General features: G+C 41.9%; 1 protein-coding gene across 1 annotated transcript; it reads right to left on the reverse strand.

Moving 5' to 3' along the window:
* Positions 1-469: 469 nt before the first annotated feature.
* LOC120557091 lies at positions 470-6,343 on the reverse strand. The gene is made up of 4 exons (XM_039797128.1): positions 6,205-6,343; positions 4,164-4,329; positions 2,452-2,745; positions 470-1,293 (listed from the first exon to the last, which is right to left on the reverse strand). The coding sequence occupies exons 1-4, from the start codon at positions 6,341-6,343 to the stop codon at positions 471-473; spliced, it is 1,422 nt and encodes a 473-aa protein (XP_039653062.1). The 3' UTR covers position 470.
* Positions 6,344-18,355: the final 12,012 nt, after the last annotated feature.

Consider the following 18,355-nt stretch of genomic DNA (forward strand, 5'->3'; position numbering starts at 1 on the left):
AAAAACAAAAAAATACACCAAACTAAATGTAAGAAAGAGAGAAAAAAAATGAAACTTGCTAGTCACTTCACTAGCACAGTCAGTTGCAAGCAAAAAATACTTTCAATTAGGGCTGCCACCTCTTAGTCGATTAGTCGACTAATCGGTCGTTTTGGTCTTAGTCGACTAATTTTTCTTTAGTCGATTAGTCATTTTTTTATGCTTATTCATGCTTAATTACTTATTTCCAAGAAACTTCTGAGCACATTTATGGTAAACACAAGATTTAAAGTGGTGCTTTTGCAGGATTAATTGTGGAGAAACTCAGTTTTACAGATGGTTAATTAACTACATTTATATTGTGCTTTTCTATTCTTAACCACCTCTCAAAGCGCACAGCTCTGTAAATTAAATCAACTAATCGATTAGTCGACAAAATCGTATAAGTGTTAGTCGACTAAGAATTTCTTTAGTCGAGGACAGCCCTACTTTCAATGTATATTTAGGGACTCCAGGTAAGTAATGACATTTCTGATGATTTCAATCCCAAGGTTTACTCTTTGGCCTCCAAGAGGGTCAAACTGCTCTTCAAGTTGTTGACTCATCACAGGGTCCAGTGTAAACAGTGTCTGAGGCACTTGCACTCGTTCAGGCCAGTCAATATCAGGGGGCGCTGCTGCAGCAGCCGCGTCCCCAGTCCCTGCAGCTTCAGCACGGCCAACGTCCATTGCTCCCGCAGTGCCCTCTGTCTCACCAGCAACTTCCGCGGGCTCAGTTGCAAACAGATCCCTGATTGCTGTGGTTGGCTGTCTCTGCTGTGATAGGCAACCCCTAACAAACATTTGCAAGGGGGACTGGTGCCTCTCGGTCCTTAGACCATGGTGGTTCCACTGGTTCGTGAAAGCATTCAAGTCCCTGTTGATCCTCGGTATATATACAAAGTGCAGTGCCCAAAGATGCATGTCATTGTCAGGGTCCACTATACCCTCTCTCTCCAGAAAACGGAAGAGGTCATGGTAGACATTGATAACTCCACGCCACATGTCACCCCAGAGTCTTTCAATCCGCTGATTTTGTGTGCTTGCTCCTCTTATGGCACTGCCTCTACCAGAACCTCGAAAGACATTCATCAGCAGGCAAACGTCATTGTTCTCGCCACCATGATCTGTCCGTACCCTCGAGGGGACTCCGTACTTGGCCACTGCACTTAGGAAGCACTCCAGCACAGTGCTGCTGCGGTTGTTGTTGGACGCGCGGAGGAACACAATAAGGCGGCTGTAGCCATCTATGCTGCCATGAACAACTATCCTCCACCTAAATCAAAACAGACAAACATTTGGTTGATATGCAGAGCAATCAAAACATCATGAGGTGCTAGAGCAAATGTGAATCCTGGGATTTGGGTTACACGAGACAAAGAGAAGGATCAGATGTGCTTTGTGTTTGGTGGCCACTGAAAAGAAAGAGTGTAAATTCAAAATGACAAAATGCCAGAATTGACTGCATCACTACTGGTAGGCATTGTTTAGCACCCTCTATATCTCTCAAACTCTTAGGCATTTCTACTCCTGCAACATGGAGTGTCCTGAACATCACTTTCTGCAATGGAAACAGCTCCCAAAAAAGGCCCAAAAAGTCAAGCAGATTGTTTGTCCCGCTTAACATACAATAGGTGATGCTCTAACCTTTAAAAAGGATATTAGGAGTGTGATGAGATAATCGGCTCACCAGATGAGACACAAGATTGGGGTTCTCAAGAACAAGACCAACACATTTTAAAGAAAACTTGAATGTAGAAATAAGACTGCAAACATTTTTTTATTCAATTGAAAGTCTAGAAATGAAAAATGAGCACTGTGAAAGGTTTTACCACAAACTCAAATGTCTTCTCTTCTGTATAACTAACCTCTAAAGATCCTAACAAGTGCTGCGTCCCACTCCTCCCAAACCTGTCCCTACGACCTATTAATCCAAAAATGTATTTTCATCTTATTCTTTTTACCCGGTTTTATTTTCATGACTGTTTGCTCTACAATGTTTTATCTGAAGCACTTCATTGCCTTGTTCCTGAAAAGGTGCTATAGAAATAAAGCTACCTTGCCCTTCAACCTCCAGCCTGTCACCAGAGGTTAGGAACGTTTTGTCTTGTGCCTGGTCATGGAGAACACTGTGGTGCCTGTCTGTCTGGGAAGTGACATTGACTGCATCATCATCTAGCCATTAAGTTATATAGCAGCAAACGCTGTCTGCGTAAAGATTTGAAAACTGTGTCTGCTTTACTGGCCTTGCAGTGTTACGCTGCAAAAGCGACGTATCTTTCGGGGGGGGTGTGTGTGTGTGTGTTGTGTGTGTGTGTGTGTGTGTGTGTGTGTGTGTGTGTGTGTGTGTGTGTGTATTATGTCAGAGTGGATTGCAACTCAAAACAACCTAGTAGCACAAGTTCTGTCAGTAAGATAAAGCCAATTAGCATACCTTATCAGTTTATGATTCCCATCAATGTGCCACAGAGAATTTGGTCCCGCCACCCGGTAAGACCTTCTGTGCAGCCTCTGCGACATCGCACGAAGGGCAGCCGCTCTTGGGTTGATTCGTACCATACTCTCCCTCACTCTCCTTCTCTGGATTCGGACACCCTCTGCCCTCAATTGGGCACGGACTGACTCTGGTCCAAGTTGTTCATTCCCTCCTACCAGATCCCGAATCATGGCGTCCAGGTTGACGTCTGTTACGTCCGAATAGGAGGTGGAGCGAGAAAGATTGAAGCGTCTGAAAAAAATCAAACAGCTGGGTGATTCTATATTTGCAGTTCTGAATATCTTTTAAAACAACAAAAATATATTTTTAAATCAATATTTGTATTGATTTCTGTATTGAATAGCCATGTAATAAGTTGGATAATGCGTTAGGGTCCTGCAAAAGCCTGTTGGGGTTTCCAATAATGACCGACTCATTTAACATTATCCCTAACATTATTAGCATTCAGATCCTCTATACTTTTACTACTTAGTTTTTCAAATTGCAATTTTGACTTTTACTTGCGTAATTTGTTCTAAGTGCCTTTGTAGTCAAGAGTAAAGTTTAAGTGAGTTACTATGGCTGTGGGAATCGGCAGTGAAAGGTTATTTTTTTCATAACTGTCTTTTTGTAAGTCTAATGTGAAGCTATGTTGTTAAGGCTCCTTTCTAAAGAAATGTTTTTGTGCATTTTAGGCCTTTATTTTGATAGGACAGCTGAAGACATAAAAGGAGAGAGGGGGGGAAATGACATGTAGCAAAGGGATGCAGGTTGGAGTCAAACCCGCGGCCGCTGCGTCGAGGAGTAAACCTCTATATATGGGTGCGCACTCTACCAGGTGAACTACCCAGGCGGCCATTAATGCTCCTTTAGTCCTGTTGATTTTGTGTGTGATGCCATGTGAGCAGACATTTAAGAAAAATGTCACAATCAAGTTTAAGCCAATATCTTATAAATAACAGTCCTCCTACAGCCCTGCTCCCTCAACTTGCTCTGTTGTTGCCGTAGTAGTTTCAGACAGTGTGCTTCCCAGCAGTCAGCTCCCCCTGCTGTCCCTAAGGTGCCTCAGCACCCCCTCTGTTTCAGACCCTCCCACCAGCCTTTGGGCAACACCTCCTCATTTACATACACGCTTTAAAATTTGCCACATGTTAAATTCAAAAAAGGTGCAATGGCTAACCTTTTTTTTCAATTTTAGATTTAAATTTTAGTATTTCCAGTTAAGCTTTTCCATTTCACATTTTGAGTTTCATATTTGAATTTTTCTTTTTTTATTTTAATAAAATATCACCTTTCAATTGAAAATTTCGGTTAGAGCATTTATATTTAAGCTTTGCATTTTAAATTTTACTTTTTACATTTCCACTTTGCTTTTTTAAATTCAATTATGACCTCATTAGTCCTAGTAGCATTGTTAAATAACATTTTAATTTAATATTTTTTTCTATTTAAATTATGAATAAATATATCCTCCATATGAACCATCCCTTTTTTCCCTAGAAATGGAGCTGCCTTCAAGTGCAGACAGAAATGTCAACCTACAAATAATCCTTCAGCTACATTTGGGGGTTACATTTCAACCTGGTATAAAAGAACACAAACTCAAGGCCAAAAAGTTAGTCGGAACAAAAATTCCACAAGTCCACAATTTTAATACAACTGAAACTCACCTTAAGCGCCGTTTCACGGTTTTCAGAGAAACATTTAAAATTTCCGCCATCTGCGACGGTCTGAATCCACATGAGATGAGGAATTCTAGCTGTCCACGAGTAATGGCATACTGGGGCGGACCTCGAGCTCCACTCCAGGTCAAGGGAGCCATGTAACCCGAACTGGCTGAAATGATCAAACACAGAAATGTTTAACGCCTTATAAAATATATGTGAATGAAGCATGCGCTGTCTTTGAATGACTAGTTTGTCTACAGTCATTAATTGGCCCAAGGCTAAGTGTCACACCGTAGTATCCTAATCAAAAAAATAATAATTTGCACTCAATATTTATACAGCACTTAAACGTACAATATGTAACTTTCTGCCGCTAGGGGTCTCTCAACCAAAACAATGGACGGTAAAACTGGACTTTTGATGACGTTGGGAAGTTGCGTGGAATTATGGGAGTTTTTAGTGTTAAACACCTTTGCTGCAATGCTTTGCTGCCGGTTAGAATCATTGGAATGCATCAGTTCACGGACGAGTTTACCCGTTCAAGTTTATTCACGTTACGTTTAGTAACGTTTATTCATGTTATTGTAATAAAATAGCTGCAGTTTCCCCAAAATAATTACGTTTTTCTTGATCAGATTTTTATTTGTAGCTGACCAGTTAGCTCGTGAGCCAGCAAGCTAACAGTAGCCAGCAGCTAAAACACAAAATATTTCACATATCAGTGTCACCTTTTGGATCGTTTCAACACCGGGGCAGACGGGGTTTGTTGTAACGCTAGCTAGCTACTAAACGAGGCTGAGAGACGGGTGTGGGTGGGGATTGTCGGGGGAATCTCCGCGACAGCGAGGACGTTCGATGCCTGTTGTGCAGCAGCAGAACATCTCCCAGCTGCCCGGAATTATCTCCCCTTCACTTTTCAGTAATCTTAACTTTTCGTTTTGGTGCTTAACTCACCTTTTGTCGGGTTAATTTAGCTAACCGTAAAGACAGCTAAACGCGAAGGGGGAGAAATTCGGCAGGGAGGAGATTTTCGGCACATACACCGGTAGCGCTACGGAGATGTAGCTACCGCTATGGATGGCCGCTGTTGTGACTCGATGCTGGGTCTGATATAGTCTGTTTCCCGACGTTTAATTAAACTGCCGTTAGCGTCGTAAGCTCCAGGCACTGGAGATAAGTTCTGGCCGGGGGGTTGCTGTAATGAAAGTAGCTGGCTGATAGCTGACTGGGGGCTAACGGTAACTAGCTAGCTATATGTCCCGGGGCTGTTGTCAGCTGTCATCCCGACTGAGTCTCTCTGCGCCGGGGGAGTGAGGCAGACAGACCGGGGTGTGCTACTTTGGCTAAATTAGCATTAGATTAATCGACTATCTATACAGCTAACGTTAACGTTACTAGTGAAGTTATTCGTGGGTTAGCTCAGTCCTGTTAGCTGTGGTCGAAACAGTCATACTAAAAATAACTTTATTAGTGTGTTGGACGATGTTGTAACCTCATAATGTTACCCACAAAGCACTAGCATCAACGTTAGCACATTGTAGTAACGTCAAGCTGGTATCAATATTGAACTTTCAAAATAGATAAGAACGTATCATCTTGGTGCCAGTGTTCTGACGGAAGTTAGAGTAACTGGAGGGTGAAAGGTTATATGACGCCACTGACGGGCGACTAAAGGAAACGTGCCGTGTCTGTAAATAAAATAACATTTGACATTTGGTGGAAACATTTGGGATAGTGTAAGAACACAACTCATATATATATAAATAAATAAATAAATAAATAAATAAATAAATAAATAAATATATATATATATATATATATATATATATATATATATATATATATACATATATATATACATACATACATACATACATACATACATACATACATACATACATAGGTATGGTCATTTTTAGACATTTTAAAGCAGAAATGTTACATATTGTACCTTTAAGTCATCCAACACCTGTTAACAGAAAAATTCAACTTCAAGGACAGACAGCAAGAACCCTGTAATTGTGAGGTTTAATTTACTATTTACCTTGTGAATCATGTGCAAGGTGACTAGCGGCCCTGATCTCCTGAATGTACTCAGTCACTTGCTGAAGGAGCTCATCTGCTGCCGTTTCATTAATTAGCCTCCCCCTTGCCCAGTCAATGCTCCTCCGCAAGGTTTCCATTCTGCAATGGAAAGATCGTGGAAATATAAATATAGTATCAATATTTCAGGTAGCATTCATTGGAACACAAACTTTTTACTGGTAGCGTATGTATGTATATACCGTTAGACCAGCCGGTGACCGGAATTGGCCACTTTTCACACGCCGGCCATGACACACACACACACACACACACACACACACACACACACACACACACACACACACACACACACACACACACACACACACACACACACACACACACACACACACACACACACACACATCTATTCCAGAGAAAAGACCAGTAAGATCAGTTGCATTGTTGTTTTTAACCAGGGCATCAGTTTTCAGATTACATTACGTGCTTATTACATAATTGCCATAGGGTTCTCGACTGTTGTAGACAGAAGTGGATGAAGAAACGCTTGAAATTCATGCTTTTTGGTCTAAACGTCATATCCAAATTAAAAGTGGTCCAGCTCCCATATACTTTGACACTCAGGGGTGTGCCTGATATAATTGTAAAGGAAACACTCAAGTTTTTGTTACAAGTGTCAGGGTGAGTCTAGGTCTAACTGACAGAGTTACAGAGGCTAGAATCGAGGGTTTTTATTTCCGTCCAAGTCATACATCTGTAAAATGATTAGAATACACTGCTGTAAACACATCTGACAGGTGACAGAAAACACAGGGCATTAGCCACATGTCTCAGCTTACTCCAGAAGCCAAAAGCCTCAAAAATGGATTTTATATGAATTTTTATCAAATACATAAACAAACCCACATCATTCACCTTTCCAATGATATCAGGCACACCCCTGAGTGTCGACATATATGGGAGCTGTACCACTTTCAATTTTGGATGATGTTTAGACCAAAAAGCATGAATTTCAAGCGTTTCTTCCGCCACTTCTGTGTATAACATTGGAGAACCCTTTTGCAATTATGTAATCACATAATGTAATCTGAAAATTGCTGCCCTGGTTAAAAAAAAAGAACAACAACTATGCAACTGATCTCAGCTGGTATTCTGTCTGGAATGGAAATTTATAAGTGACCCCAAACTTTTGACCGTGTGTGTGTGTGTGTGTGTATTCTCTGTAAATCTTTAGGCTTAAGTTGTGTCTGCATGTAGTGATTGCCTCACTGTTGGAAAAGTGTTCTTAAACAAATTAGTGAATAAAAATGAAATGAAAGGAGGTTCCCCTCCATAGCAAAGATGGCGACTGTTTGAGGGCAAAAAGTGACCCACGTTTAATACACCATTCTAGGGCTGGGCGATATATCGATATTATATCGATATCGTGAGATGACACTATATATCGTCTTAGATTTTGGATATCGTAATATCGTGATATGACATAAGTGTCTTTTCCTGGTTTTAAAGGCTGCATTACAGTAAAGTGATGTCATTTTCTGAACTTATCAGACTGTTGTAGCTGTTCTATTATTTGCCTTTACCCACTTAGTCATTATATCCAAATTACTGATGATTACTTATCAAAAATCTAAGTGTGAAGATATTTTGTATAGATATATATAACCTGTTTATTATTTATTCATTTGATTTTACAACTGTTCACTGAAATAGCCGGTTTCTATGAAACTACTTGTGACATGTCATATTTGGCTTTGACTTAGACTGAACTGCTCTCACTTTGCGGAAAAAAATATCGGGATATATATCGTATATCTATATTCAGCAAAAATATATCGGGATATGACTTTTGGTCCATATCGCCCAGCCCTAAACCATTCTACTTCCAACTCTTTGACCGTTAGGAATACTCGTGATGTACTGTATTTTGGCAGTCCACTTCGTCAGTGTGAACTGTTAGGTTTAAAAAAGTTAAAACTATGCTTACGTTTTTGAAAACAATGTTTAATGTAGCCTGCAGCTAAATCTAATCAAGTAACTACACTAATTATTATTTGTCTGGCTCACACCGTCTGTAGCTTCTAAAGAATTGATTAGGTCATGGCTGTTTAGCATACTGTAGGAGACTCATTGTCCCCACAGGAAAGGTAACTTTTGTCTCTTTTAGGGGAGCCATCCCCAGACGTGATTAAGACAAAGAACGAGTATTGCTGTAGTTTGGAAACAATTGACACGTCTCGGTAAGATCCTGTGACCGGGGGTAGCCTCAAGACACTGATTGGGAACATTCACCTTTTCTTTTGAGAGACATCTGACCAATAGGGAAAGATTTAATTTGAAGAACCAGGCAGGTACAGGAATAAATGTGGGAGCAGGAGAATGTCTCGGGACTTCAATCTGTGACCCGCAAGGGAAGCAGTTGGAGTCCGCTGTTTACAGTGTATTGTTTTGTCATGTCGCATGGCTGCAATCTGTGTCCCGACAAGGGGAAGCATGTTTGCAGTCTGCTGCTGACAGTGTTTTCATGTTTTATGTTTAATTGTGTTTTGACTGTTTTCATGCAGTTTTATTAAACCTTTTTTCTTAAACTTTCAATTGCCCTAGCCTCTCCCTCCTCCTCCAGAAATCAGAACGAACACGTCTTTTAAGATTTCTTAACAGAACGCACTATGCACTTAAAATAAAAAGTGAAACGTTACTTACAGAGCACGAATTGCGGCACAGCAGCTGAGTAACAGGGGTGTAAAGAGTATTCAGACCCTTAACTGGAGTACTATACCACACTGTCACATTAAAAGTCCTGCATTGAAAATGTTACTTCAGTAAGTGTGTAAGTATCATCATGAAAATGTAGTTATATTATTACAAATAAAGAATAATCCTCACATTTTAGAAACTCAAAACGGTCAACTGGTTTGTAACTTAAAAAAAAAAAAAAATGGCCAATTTGCCGACCATCTTGCTAACAACCTCAGTTGGCTTGTTAGCTTAGCTTAGCTAAACAAAGAAAATACAAAGTTATTATAATGAAACACAAAACACTTCACCTTACCTTGTTAATGTTGAGTTAAACATATCGTCTCCTGCATTGTCCGATAGTAAAAGCCGTGTACAATTGTCACAAAGTGGAGCCAGGCAGCTAGTTTTCTTATGTTATGTGTGTATATATAGAGTGGTGGTTTATTTTGTATATAGTGTGGTGTTGTGGTTTGCCTGGCACAGAACTGAGGACTCCTCCCAGCGCACCTGAGGCAGATCTCATGATCAGGAGAGATGCTAGAGGAACCTGGAATGCGCTCAAACACACCAGGAGCGCATTTGGCTAAATGATACGGGGAGAGCAGAAGAAAGGAGCGGTGTGAGAGCGGGAGCGGTGTGGAAAAAGGTTTTTGGAGCAGAGCTGGAGGGCTCTCGAGGAGTGCAGGACGGAGCACAGATAGAGGGGCAGGACAGCGGAGTTGGAGCCGGAGGACAGCTGTGGATGTCTGGCGGATCGGCGCACTGGTATTGTGTGAGTGCCCAAACGGGAAAAGCAGAGTGGACGCTGCGTGCTGCTGGCCTTCTTCTCTCCTCCCTTAATTAGAAAAGGGTAAAGACTGTAGCCCCTTTCTTTATAGACTGGTTGAAATCGGAGTGTCTATTTTCGCCTAATGGAAATGTACATTTGCTGAGTGAAATGAAAAGAAAAATATAAAAATCATTTTTACTAAATTCAACGTCTCTGAGTGTGATTCAAGCCTGGGAATTGCAAAGGACCTTTTGTGACATAAAAAATCTTTGGTGCTGCGAGCAGGGTTCCCAGCTCTTGAACACACCTATTGATAATGGATAACGAAGCTACAGCTAGTACAACTGGTACACAAGCCCCAAGTATGATGTGGCCATGGTATATGGGGGTTCCATTGGCCCCAAAATTTGACGGTAGGAATTTGAGGCAGCATGGAGATTGGGAAAATAGGATGAAAGCCCTTCTCAGGGCTCAAGGATTTACCGAAGAGCAAAAAATTTATTTCCTCTTCAGTGCGATAGAGGGTGATGCCAGGAGGGAGGTCCAATTATTAGAGGGACAACAAAGAGACACTGCTGATAAAATCTTTGACTTTCTTCGTAGCTTATATGGAGGACAGACGGCAACTGCCGATCTTAGAATGAACTTTTTTAATGTGAAACAAAGCGCAGGCGAGACACTGGGAGATTTTAGCCTTCGCCTAAGAGAAGCCTTCCAAAGGTGGAAAAATGCTGAACCGGACGGCTCCGCTCATCTACAACACACACTGAGAGATCAGATGATACTTGGCTTGCAGGCTGGTCCGCTGAAGAAAGAGCTTCAGAGGCAGGTGCGTAGAAGCCCAAATTTAATGTTTTCCGATTTGCTACAGGAAGCTAAAGAGTTGGAGAGAGAAGGCTGGGCAGAAGAAGGAGATGGATTGTGTCATAAAGTGTACACCGCACCCCCTGTTGACCCCCTTGCCAAGTGGAAAGATCAAACTCGTGCAGAGCTGCTTAATATAGTTTCGGAATTGACCCAAGCCTTAAAGGAGGAAATTGTGAGTACCATGCAGTGCAATAGTCAAACAAAAACTTTACCTGAGCGTTCCAGATATAAACCTCCCCAGTCCCGCCCGCGTTGGAATGATCAGGGGCAACCTATTTGCCTACACTGTGGACAAGCTGGACATTTCGACGCGTGATTGTTCCCAGCGGCAGACAAGTCAGCCTCCTTTAAACTCCCAAAACCGGCCACTGTAGGGCGAGTGGACGGAATGCTGGATGTGGAGTCATCAGCAAAGCCCTCTTTTGTTGGAGAATGCCCAGCGGTGGAGGTGTTGGCGGGCAACAAATCCATCCCCTGTATTCTGGACACAGGCTCACAGGTAACCCTGTTTAGTGAAACCTTTTTAAAGACTCATTTTAAAGACTTGGAAACCGAGAAGGGCACTAAGATAAACTGGTTGAAACTGAAAGCAGCAAATGGCCTGAACATTCCTTATGTAGGTTACACAATGTTGGATTTTAAAGTAGGAGGGATTCATGTCCCACAGAGGGGAGTTCTTATTGTTTCTGATGATTGTATGGGCCCCCAACAAGGGCTGTTGGGCATGAATGTTATTCAACCAGTGTGGGAAGCTGTTGGAGGAGGGGCCTATCCAGGACTGAAAGCCTTTAAATCAACCGTGTCACCTGCTTCCCAAAAAGAGTGGGACCGGGCCTTCACTTGCTGTCAAAGGGTCTTGTCCTGCGGGCCCACTGAGGTTAGACCGGTCACTGTTCGCCTGGACGCAAAAACAGCCTGTGGTAGTGCCTCAAAGAAGTGAAATGTGGTCCTATGGGCCCATGTTCCAGAGAACATTGGTAAGATGCACTACACAGCTCTGGTAGAAGGCCTAGACAGTGAGACTGAGTGGCAAGTGGCACATACTGTAGTAGAGGTGAAGGGGAATAAAATACCTATACGGTTATGTAACCCGCATGCCTACTCAATAGAATTACCACAACGTCAGCCACTGGCCAAAGTCTGTCAGATATTCCCTGAACAAATAGATGCTAATGACCTTGTGTTGCAGGAAGGGCCAGATGGGGAGATAGAGGTAGCTGTACGAGCCATCCAAGAGACCGCTGAAGATGATACTTCGGGTGGAGTCCCCCTCTGTTCAAACCTCCCTCAACCACAACAGGAGAGGGTGGAGCAACTTCTTGCAAAATGGAGTTGTATTTTTGCTCAAGATAATGAAGACTTTGGGCGCACTAATGCTGTTTTACACCAAATCCCCACAGGTGATGCACCCCCCTCCCGGGAGCGCTACAGGCCAGTGCCCCCTAACATGTACCAAGAACTACGGACTCTCCTACAGACCATGCTGGAAAAAGGAGTAATCCGAGAGAGCAGCAGTCCCTGGGCGGCACCAGTCGTTTTAGTTAAAAAAAAAGATGGAACCTGGAGGTTTTGTGTTGACTATCGACGACTAAATGCTCTCACCCATAAAGATGCTTACCCTTTACCACGCATTGAGGAGTCTCTCACCACATTGTCCAAAGCAGAGTGGTACTCAACCTTGGATCTTGCCAGTGGCTATTGGCAGGTTGAAATGGATCCAGCGGATAGGGAGAAGACCGCTTTCACTACACCAGTGGGACTTTTTGAATTCGAAAGGATGCCATTTGGACTAAGCAATGCGCCAGCCACCTTCCAGCGGCTGATGCAGCGATGTCTGGGTTCACAGGTAAATGATTCCCTACTGATTTATCTGGATGACATTATTGTGTATTCAGAAACATTTGACCAACATATGGCTCACCTGGAACGAGTGTTTCAGAAACTTAAGGAACATGGACTGAAGTTGCAGCCAAAAAAAGTGCAAGCTGTTCCAAACCGAAGTACACTATTTGGGACATGTAGTGAGCCAACATGGAGTGTCGCCTGACCCCGAGAAGGTTAAAGCTGTACGAGATTGGCCCCCACCCGTTACTGTACGCCAGGTACGTTCTTTCTTAGGGTTTGTGGGTTATTACCGACGTTTCATTCCTTCCTTTGCAAAAATTGCTGCCCCTCTACATGCGTTAACACATGGAGCCAAACAGAATGGGTCGAAGACTCAGCCTGTCGAGTGGAACTCCAGTTGCCAAGAAGCCTTTGAAACCTTGAAGAACCAGTTGGTGAGTGCTCCCATTTTGGCTTATGCAGATTTTAACCTGCCTTTCAGACTGTACACTGATGCTAGTTTCGAGGGCTTGGGAGCAGTCCTGTCACAGGTACAGGAAGATAAAGAACGAGTAATAACCTATGCAAGTCGATCCCTAAGCCCCAACGAGAGGAATGACAAGAACTACAGTTCCTTTAAATTGGAACTGCTGGCCCTTAAATGGGCTGTATCAGAAAAATTCAAGGATTATCTCTGGGGTTCTGATGTAACTGTGTATACTGACAATAATCCGCTGGTGCATTTGAATACTGCAAACCTTGGGGCAGCTGAGCAGAGGTGGGTGGCCCAGCTGGCAAATTTTAACTATACACTCAAATACCGCCCAGGGAGAGAAAATGGAAATGCAGACGCCTTGTCACGGCGATCACCAGAAACTTCTATTTCCATGGCCATTACAACAGAGAGCACAGCGGACCTGGAGCAGTTGGAGCCCTGGGCATCACGCCAGCAAGAAGACTCCACATTAAGTTTAGTGAAGGTCCTGATACAAGAAGGTAAACAGATTTCAGAAAACACTCCTAAACACAGAATCAAGCTGTTACAACCTTTTAACAGGTCATGGGCACAGTTCAGCATTAAAGGGGGGGTGTTGTTGAGGACTGTAAAAGACAAACACAACGGAACTGCTTGAACAGATTGTAGCGCCCGAGGGTGGAGAAAAATTGATATGGAGACAATACCATGAAGCAGTTGGCCATTTGGCTGGCACAAAGACTTTATCTGTACTTCAGCGCAGGTTCTATTGGCCAGGACAAGGGGAGGATGTTCACCGATGGTCAACCAACTGTGGCCATTGCCTGCAACAGAAGTCTCACCAAGAGGTAAGGGCACCCCTAAGGCCTGTTCCTACTTCTTATCCACTTGAATTAGTGGCTGTGGATTATTTGTCATTGGGGCGACCTGGAGATGTGTACCCTTATATTTTGGTCGCAGTGGATGTGTTTTCCAGATTTGCATGGGCCGTTCCTACAAAGGACCAGACGGCCGTGACGACAGCGAAAGTATTGTGGAAATGCATCATCCAGCCTTTGGCAATAGCCCTGAGAGAATCATCGATTGGCTTTTGAATCAGCAGTCTTCGCAGAACTGTGCCATATGTATGGAGCCAGGAAGAGTCGTACTACCCCGTACCATCCTCAAGGAAACGGTTCAGTAGAGAGGTTCAATCACACACTGCTGACTCTTCGGAGTTCTTTGAATGAAGAAGAACAGACACAGTGGGCTAAGCGGTTACCAGAGTTGGTACATGCATATAACAACACTGTAAATGAGTCTACTGGTCTCTCTCCCTTCTTTGTAATGTTCGGCAGGCATGGCCGTCTTCCGGTGGATATGTTGATGGCAGCCCCTACACCTCCACAGACCAACCAACAGGGAGGATGGGTCCAGGCGCACCACCAGACACTGCTGCAAGCATATGAAGCAGTGTTGAAATGCTCCAAACTCAGACAAGCCAGAGACCAGAAGAGGTATAATAAAAAAAGGATGGCGCTACCATTACTGCCGGGAGAGAGAGTATTGGTGAGGAACTTTCGCTGGCGAGCCCAGGGCAAACTGACCCCAAGGTGGGTACGAGAACCATATGTCATCATATCCAGTCTCTCTTCAGACAGTCCGGCATACAGAATTCGACCAGAAGGCCGTGATGGGCCAACAAAGACCATCCACAGAAATCATCTTAGGCCCTGTCCAGACCTACCGCTGCTCCAAATGAGACCTGTTGCCCCACAAGATACTCCAGAGGTGAGTACATTGCCTCTTCTGCTTCCATGCAGGCCACAGTGGATCCTAGCCCCAAATCACAGTGGGGGGGAAACAGGGACCCCCCTGGTCCAGCCAACCCTAGAAGGACAGGGTCCAGTGGCAGAGATGGGATCGGCGGTAGAAGAAACTTTGGAAACCTTACCGGGCTCTTCACAACCAGGTCAGATTGATGTAGATCAGCCCCGCAGGTCGACCAGAAATACTGCAGGAGTCAAACCAAGTCGTTACAGACCATGAGATGATTGTCGGGACGACAATCCTTAAAGGTGGGAGAAGTGTCACAAAGTGGAGCCAGGCAGCTAGTTTTCTTATGTTATGTGTGTATATATAGAGTGGTGGTTTATTTTGTATATAGTGTGGTGTTGTGGTTTGCCTGGCACAGAACTGAGGACTCCTCCCAGCGCACCTGAGGCAGATCTCATGATCAGGAGAGATGCTAGAGGAACCTGGAATGCGCTCAAACACACCAGGAGCGCATTTGGCTAAATGATACGGGGAGAGCAGAAGAAAGGAGCGGCGTGAGAGCGGGAGCGGTGTGGAAAAAGGTTTTTGGAGCAGAGCTGGAGGGCTCTCGAGGAGTGCAGGACGGAGCACAGATAGAGGGGCAGGACAGCGGACAGCTGTGGATGTCTGGCGGATCGGCGCACTGGTATTGTGTGAGTGCCCAAACGGGAAAAGCAGAGTGGACGCTGCGTGCTGCTGGCCTTCTTCTCTCCTCCCTTAATTAGAAAAGGGTAAAGACTGTAGCCCCTTTCTTTATAGACTGGTTGAAATCGGAGTGTCTATTTTCGCCTAATGGAAATGTACATTTGCTGAGTGAAATGAAAAGAAAAATATAAAAATCATTTTTACTAAATTCAACGTCTCTGAGTGTGATTCAAGCCTGGGAATTGCAAAGGACCTTTTGTGACACAATCATTCACTGTTTGTTTGCAACGTAAAATGAAACTTCTCCTTGCCATTGTCACGATCTCGATAGAACTCTTCTTCTTCTTCTTCTTCTTCTTCTTCTTCTTCTTCTTCTTCTTCCATATATCTATGTTCTTCTTCTTCTTCTTCTTCTTCTTCTTCTTCTTCCGTGTTTATTGGCGCCATGCTAAACCGTCTCTGTTTAACTTTAGACCACTAACATCCTAATTGTCAATGTTAAACATCAAAATGTAAAAACTCCTTGCAATTATATTAACGTTCTAATACATACAATATTTACTATGGATAAATGTCAATGAATTAACGACGCACTTTTTTTATGCATAGTTAGGCCTATCGCATCTACAGTACCGGACCCAAAAATAGATATTTATAAAACAACAACACAAATATTTGAAAATAAAAACGGACTCACGCATTACATAGCTTATTGTGAAAAAAAGATTAACCCTATAATTACAGTAGTGGAGATATACAATCCTATAGGCCTAAGTCTATATATATTTAATTTAACATGTGAGGCTTTTATACATAAAAGTCTCACATGTTAAATGAAATAGACCTACAATGTAGCATGCGTGTCAAGTCGGCTAATCGAAAGAAAATATGGATTTTAATAATTACAAAACCAATTAGCCTAACCCTTAATCCACAATTATAATGTCAATAACTGCTTGGCTAAACAAAAATAGTTTGAAGGAACAATACTTGATGGGTTCAAGTGCTCTAACTTACCTCACACAGCCTTAACTCTTTTATTAGTCTGCCGTAAATATTACTTTGACCCTGCCCTCTTTTTTAAATGTGTTGTGTTCTTTTGGAAAAGTGCAAAAAATGTTTTTTGTTATGCACAGTCTCTGTTCCAGCACTCTTCTGAATAACCAACCATTTTGCAAAAACAAAACGTGTTAAGTTCAAACTCATATAAGGGGAGCTAATGTTATAATTATTATATTATAGTTGGTCTACAGTTGCTTTATAAAATGCCAAAAGTGAATGCACATATGTGGGCAATTATTGATGCTGCATTAAAAATAAAATCACTAAGGAGTAGTAGGCCTAATGTTTGTCATTTTTACAGTATATTTACCTTAAGAAATCATAATGTTTGTGTTTCCAGTATTATTATTTTATTTTTGTATCTAGGCCTACAATAATATATTATGGTGTTATGCCTGCCCTTTTATGCATGAAGTGCTGTGTATTGGGGGGGGGGAAGGTATGATAACCTTTGGGGGTGAGTGCATTAAGTTATTTATAGGTGAGGATGAGGATTTAAAATGTGATGCAGGCTTGACTGGGACACACCGAAGGTGAAGGGGTGATCTGCTGCCAAGGCTTGGTGCAGGTCAGAACACTGGTAGCTGAGTTATGTAGGCCTATACTGTGGTCTTCAGGGCTTTGCTGGGATATCTTTAATAGGACAGCAGTACAGTTAATATGCGTTAATCATGTTGCTAAACACTAGTCATTGGGTTTTCTGATTGTACATAAGCAACTGTTCAAAAGAGGTTAAAATGAATGGAAGATCATAAAGATTGGGAGGGGATGCTGGCCTTTTATTTTCCTCACAGCAGGTATGTAGCCTATTTGGGTATCAATAACTAACGACAAACTGTTAAGACATTTAATCATTTATATACCATTACCCAGCTTTTGAAAATAAAAGCCATTTTGTATTATATTGGGTCAGATTACTGTGAATGTAACCCATTAGTGACTACAAATTACATGGCAATTTTTGTAATCAGTAATGTAATCAATTGGATTACCCATAAAATGTTAAGTAATCTGATTCTTTAGGATTACTCTTAGATCACTTCAATAAATATGCATATTAAGTAAAAGACACCACCACAAAAGTGATCAATGCATTCTCAATTTTTTTGTCTATAGTATTTCATTACATCTAATAAATCTTTTTGATGTCATTAAAGCATTCCTGTGTGCACTAACTAAAAAACGCTATTAACTAAAAATGTTATATTTATTACTACTTTCTTTACTCTGAACATACATTTGTCCCTACATAGCCACATCAATCTGTTTATGTCTTTTCTCACATCATATAATGTTTAAAACTAAAAACATTAAAAGATATTTAGGCTATCATAAAAAGTTGCATTGTTTGCATGATAAAATGTAATCAGGTAATCCTCAACAATGTAACAGTAATCTGATTAAACATTATTTTGTCTGATGATTATAGTTACTTGATTATTGTAATCTGACTACAGTACAGGCCAAAAGTTTGGACACACCTTCTCATTCAATGCGTTTTCTTTATTTTCATGACTATTTACATTGTAGATTCTCACTGAAGGCATCAAAACTATGAATGAACACATACTTAACAAAAAAGTGTGAAATAAATGAAAACATGTCTTATATTTTAGATTCCTCAAAGCATGTACTGTACGTAATCCAGATTACATGTAATCTGTTACTACCCAACCCTGTTTGTAGGCCTATGTAAGAGATTGTGAATGCCTTTATAATTATTGATCTTTTTTTAACATCAGGACCATTGTTCCCGAGACAACATAAATCGATGATGTGAGTAAGAAAAAAGGTTTTCCAAATATGAAATGTCTTAAAAAATAGAATGGAAACAGCTAGGTAAATTATCAACATTTGCCAAAACTTTTATAGAGTTTTTATAGTCTGCTTTTTTGGGCCACAGTGGGTATTTTAGTTGCAATACCGCGAGTGACCACTGGGACCAAAAATAGACCGTATATAAAGACATCGAGG

This window comes from Perca fluviatilis, chromosome 4 (genome assembly GCF_010015445.1).
Source record: "Perca fluviatilis chromosome 4, GENO_Pfluv_1.0, whole genome shotgun sequence".
Classification (NCBI taxonomy): Eukaryota; Metazoa; Chordata; class Actinopteri; order Perciformes; family Percidae; genus Perca; species Perca fluviatilis.

What these genes read in the sequence shown, in the direction of transcription:
- LOC120557091 (XM_039797128.1), bottom strand. Translation starts at nt 6,343, where the DNA reads ATGGAAACCTTGCGGAGGAGCATTGACTGGGCAAGGGGGAGGCTAATT. An exon ending in ACCGTGAAACGGCGCTTAAG is followed by an intron (nt 2,746 to 4,163) that starts GTGAGTTTCAGT and finishes GATTTTTTTCAG; the next exon opens with ACGCTTCAATCTTTCTCGCT. An exon ending in GGGAATCATAAACTGATAAG is followed by an intron (nt 1,294 to 2,451) that starts GTATGCTAATTG and finishes GTTTTGATTTAG; the next exon opens with GTGGAGGATAGTTGTTCATG.